At 40.4% G+C, this 5601-nt stretch overlaps 1 protein-coding gene across 1 annotated transcript; it reads right to left on the minus strand.

Moving 5' to 3' along the window:
• Positions 1 to 843: 843 nt before the first annotated feature.
• Positions 844 to 2979, minus strand: LOC131597394 (uncharacterized). Its single transcript, XM_058870094.1, has one exon. The coding sequence runs from the start codon at positions 2977 to 2979 to the stop codon at positions 844 to 846; it is 2136 nt and encodes a 711-aa protein (XP_058726077.1).
• Between the last annotated feature and the right edge of the window lie 2622 nt (positions 2980 to 5601).

Below are 5601 nucleotides of genomic sequence, written 5' to 3' on the forward strand. Positions count from 1 at the left end.
GACGAATATAATGGATGAATGGCCTAGATGAGGTATGCACATGAATGTGAAGTGATGGCCAATTGGGGAATAAATAAGTGGGCAAATTTTGGGGTGCAACACATGTATTAAAAAAAATTACGCAAATGACCATGTTTCGAAAAAAATTACGCAAATAACCAGGTTTGAGAATATGTAGACACGAAGGCGCCATGTCACATGGTGTGACACCTTTCTTTTACACCTAGGCGCCATTTGACATGGTACACTAAGTCCAACAAGCCATGTCAAATGGCGCCTCCCTTCATCTTTTAGGAGGAGGAGCCATCTCATATGGCTCCTCCTTGTATCTGTCTCTTCTATAAATAATACCCCCTTTTCCACCATTCTTCACACTTTCTCACTAAATCTTCTCATTTTCTCCCAAATTTTATCATCATGGCTTCTGAGATTTTCACAAGAGATGGGTATGTATTTTTCTCGGCCGTTAAACCGCCGATTAAAATGAAATTTTGGAACATCCATTCCATGGAGCGTCTAAAGAGAGAGTTGACACGCTGGTTAGATGACGACATCCCAACAGGAGAAAAAATTAGAAGAATCCAGAGAAGAAGAACTGCCATGTCACTTGCGACTGGAACGTCTTGCACTTGGTTGGAGGAAGTTGAAAGAGACAGAGACGTAATGATGATGATGCACGGTTGTGATGACATTGTTTTGGTGCTTGTTATTTCTTAGATAAGTTGTCGTGTTGTTGGCGTTTTTTTTTATCCGTTGTATGTGTTGTTTTTAAGTCGTTACGTCATTTAATTTCTAACAATAATATGTGTTGTAACAAATGTTCTTAATGAAAAGAAGACATGTTTAGATCTTAAAAGAAGTGTGCATACAAAATTCAATTCTAAGAACCATTAGCACAATTAGGACAATTTTTTTATTGTGTCCGACTTGGCGACATAAACCACACTTTCTTTCTAGCTTATCGAGCTCGTCCATTTCAGTTGTGATACGCTTGCTTTTGGGACGACCCTTTTTATTTCTCCACATTTGGTCGTTGTGCCAAACAATTTCCCCCTCGTACGTAGGCCAATAATCCTCTTTTGCTACCACTGCAAAGCCATTGTTGTATATGTGGAGCAAGGTCTCAGACTTGTAAATCGGAGACAGGAGTGCTAATGCATCTAAGTGAGAATGGGCACATGCTGCAATGACATGGGAGCAAGGCATATGAAATTCCTGAAACTTGCCGCAATCGCACCAACGTTCGTCTAGTAGAATCCTATACTCTTGTCTTGGTAGCCCTTCGCCGTGGTCGATTGTCTCTCTGACCATGAAATTCTGGTTATGTCGGTCAAACCTTGTAACCATATGTGTGTTGGCCTTCGCACCTTCTGCCTTAATAAATCTTGTGCAACATTCACTCCACAATTGTCTAGCTCGTAACACAGCGTCCCACCTTTCACCTCTTTGTGCAAATAATGAAGCCATCCTAAAATATGTTGATTTTACCAAAGCGGTTATAGGGAGGTGTCGTATGCCTTTGAAGACACCGTTCATTGATTCAATAATATTTGTTGTCACGTGTCCCCATCGATGTCCATTGTCGTATGACCTTGTCCACTTCTCCATTGGAATATTATCAATCCAAGTACCTACATCTGGATTTGACAGTCTGATCTCTCTACGGTAATGTTTGAAAGATGGTTGATTTAATGTATACCCTGCTTTCATAACCAATTTTCGAAGAGCCCTATCTTTAATTTCTCGCGTGAAATTTTGTACAATATGTCTAATGCAGAAGACATGCGTAGAAGGGGAGTCATGCCAACCATTAGCCGGGTTATTGTATGCACTCACAATAGAAGCATGTCTATCAGAGATCAAACACTGACCAACTTGCGGAGCCACGTGTGTTCTGAGATTTTTGAGAAAGAAACTCCAACCTCCACCGGTCTCTCCCTCGACTAGAGCGAATGCAATTAGGAAGACGTTGCTGTTTTCGTCTTGTGCGACTGCCATCTGTAGGATGCCTTTGTATTTTCCGTACAACCACGTTCCATCTATTTGAATAATAGGTTTGCAGAATGCAAACCCTCTGATGCAAGGTTGGAAGGCCCAGAATAGACGACGAAATATTCCATTTCCACTGACAAGAGTACCATTTGGGGGATACGCGGGCAATGTTTCCATCTCATAAATAGTACCAGGCGCATAAGTGCAGAGTGCATTTAAGTAGCGGGGTAACTCTTTGTATGATTCCTCCCAATTACCGTATACTTGTTCAATCGCCTTGGTTTTTGCTATCCATGCATTCTTGTACGAGGGCGTATAGTTGTATACTTTAGTGATGTGAGAAATTATTGTTCTCACCTTCAACGATGGATCATTGTTGATGAGAGGTAAGATTTCTTGACATATCAGATCGTAACTTAACTTACGATGATCTTGCGAGCGAGAAGAGTTGATGCAAGTGTGAGGATGAGAAATTTTGCCTATCACCCATGAATCACTTCTCAACCTGTATGAAGCAGTGAGCTTGAACAAACACTCAGTATTGGTACATTTGATTTTGTACCGTTCTGCATTTGTTCGGTCCACTTTAAAATCCACAGAGTTTAACATGTGGAACTTTTTTATTGCTCGTATGCACTCATCCTTCGAACGAAAACTATCTTTCTCTTTTAAAGTTGCATCTGACTGCATGCAGATGTTGTGGAATATGTCTGATGAGGGTTCATCACCGACCATGTCAACGTTCGACATGTGAGACGGCGGTGTGTATGTTGAAATTGGAGGTATTACACCTTCAACATCGTCTTCAGAATCATCGTTCACCATGTCATCAAATGCTAACTCTGGATCTTCTTCGTCTTCATCAATTACATCGACCTCAGCTTGTTCTACTTCGATGGGATCAACGACCTGACTCTCGTTTGGTTGTTGGAGCAGAACATACAACTCAATCGAGTCGTATCCAGAAAATTCATGATTACAAAACATGTTTTGTAGATCTTCATCATCCTTAACCTCCACCTGGTAAAATTTTGTTTGATCTCCAAAAAAGACCGGATGTTGATAGAAGATCTGTAAAACTGTACCTCGGGATAGCTTGATCTCCAATCGATTTTTGAAATGTACGAAGTTCGATTTTCGACTTAAACAAAATTGGGTAACTTCAGTGTTTCGAAATAAAAAAACCGAATGCATCACATTGGTAAGTCTCACCATTGATGTGTGCATTAATACTATATTGAGGTGCAGAGGCCATCTTGTTGTTTTAGTGTCTGAGAGTTTAAGAGTTGTGTTTGAGTACAGAGCTCTTCATTTCATCTGATATATATAGGTGTACATGAAAAAAAATAAGAATCACAAGAAAGCCATATGAGATGGCGCCTTTGTACAAAATAAAAACACTAAGGCGCCATATGAGATGGCACCTTCTCACCTTTTTGGTCAAGATTCCGAGCTCAACCTACTCTTACACACTCTTACACACTCTGCCACCTATTCTTACACATGCTGCGCCTAGTCTAGATAGCATAGCCTGCACTAAGCCATCTTGAATGGCGCCTTAGTGTATTTTGGGGAAGGGAGGCGCCATCTCATATGGCTTGCTCGTGACAAGTGCATGTCATGCATGCAACTCCACCCACCTCATTAAATTGGCCATGCAAACTATCTCCTATAAATACACTTGTATGATTTTATTTTTCATCATCACTTCTAACAATCTCTACTACACACCTCATATAATTTCGATCAAATTTTCCATTATGGATCTTCTCACTATGGGCGAGCAGCACAGAGGCACAATAGCAAACATTGTCGAATTTGTGAGTTTTACATATTAATTCGTATATTTTACGTTTTCGCATATTTTACACGTTCGTATATTTTACATATTATTATTTTTTTTGTTTAGGATGCCGAAAGATTTCGATGTCGTCGACACGGTTTTCCATCTCCCGATCCTATCATCATACCATATTTAATACAAGCGGGTTTTGGACATGTGATAAACATTTCAAACACAATAATTGACACGAGGTTCATACTTGCACTGTTAGAAAGATGGAGACCGGAAACACACATGTTTCATCTTCCCACTGGTGAATGCACCGTCACCTTAGAAGATGTTTACATGCTGTTGGGTCTTCCCATTGACGGTAACGAGGTGAATGGTCCTGTTCAACTACCCAATACTCTATGTGAGGAATTGTTGGGCAGAGATATGTTAGGTCAAGGTGATGCGAGGGGACAAGGTATTTTTCTTACTCAACTTAAGGAACATTATGAAAGTCTTCGATTGAATGACAATTCAACCGAGGAAGAAAAAATAAGAAAAGCTAGAAATTACATTATGACGATGTTTGGTTGCTTCTTATTTCCCGAAAGTACGGGCAATAGTGTCAATATGTTGTATTTACCATTGCTTTGAGATTTTAACCAAACAAGAGAGTATAGTTGGGGTTCCGCTATTTTAGCCTTTGTATACGCTTCATTATGTAAGTGTGCAAAAACAATGCTTGTACTTTCTATGGATGCGCCCTCTTGCTGCAAGTATGGGGTTGGTGGAGATTAGACTCTCTTAACCCCATAAACGACATGATATTCAGCTTCCCCTACGCAACAAAGTAAGTCCACATCGCTATCTATTTCATATTAACTGATGATAAATATTTGTAAACAACTTAATAAAACTCTTTGTTTTAGGTTTTGTGTAACGAGCATGAATAACACGAATCGAAATCTTTTGGATCACCTTGGGGAAGGCGATGTATGTATTACCTATACAATTTTCTTATTTTACTTTATTTATCTTTAATCGTTATCATTAATTTAAATTTATATGCAGTTTATTTGGAGCCCATATTTGGGTTTGGAGCATCAACCCAACCAAGAGGATATGAAAATTTGTACTGCAAAAACCGCAATCATACGGTTCAACGTTGTGGAGATGCACCAGAGCGACCGAGTTAAAATGCAGTTCGGCATGCTTCAAGATATTCCGTCTGACCCAACTTGTTTGGATCCTTGGCATCAAAAAAGGGTCGACGGTCAGTGGGATATTATTAATTGGCAAAATTTTGCACCAGAATGCTGTAGGATGTGGAGGAGACGTGCCCGACATGTGTTGTTGTATCCTATTTTACCTAATGAGTATCCTATGCAACACACACGTCAATATATGTCATGGTACAGAAGGGTTACTAACCCTGAGATGTTTGTGGCTGAGCCTAGGTATTTGGTCGACCCACGCACACGTTGGGCATCGACATCAAATCAACAACAATAATACCAACTAACATACACCACCCAACAAGTAAACTAACCAGAATACCAACAACCGTTCACCACCCAACAACAATACCAACACCAAACCTCCCATCAAACACAACGGCGACGTAGATCCACAAGCACCCAACCCCAATACACTGATATTCCCCACACACAACCATAATACCAAGAACAAAGACAATACTTTCGAAGCGACGGTGCGGGCCCTTCATCATACCCTAGCCCAAACATGGGCATGCATGAACAATATTCCTCAACCGACCCCACCTACAGCCAACCATCACACCATACTGGCCAACAAACTTATACGTACCAAACTCCACA

This window comes from Vicia villosa, linkage group LG4 (genome assembly GCF_029867415.1).
Source record: "Vicia villosa cultivar HV-30 ecotype Madison, WI linkage group LG4, Vvil1.0, whole genome shotgun sequence".
In the NCBI taxonomy this organism is placed as follows: Eukaryota; Viridiplantae; Streptophyta; class Magnoliopsida; order Fabales; family Fabaceae; genus Vicia; species Vicia villosa.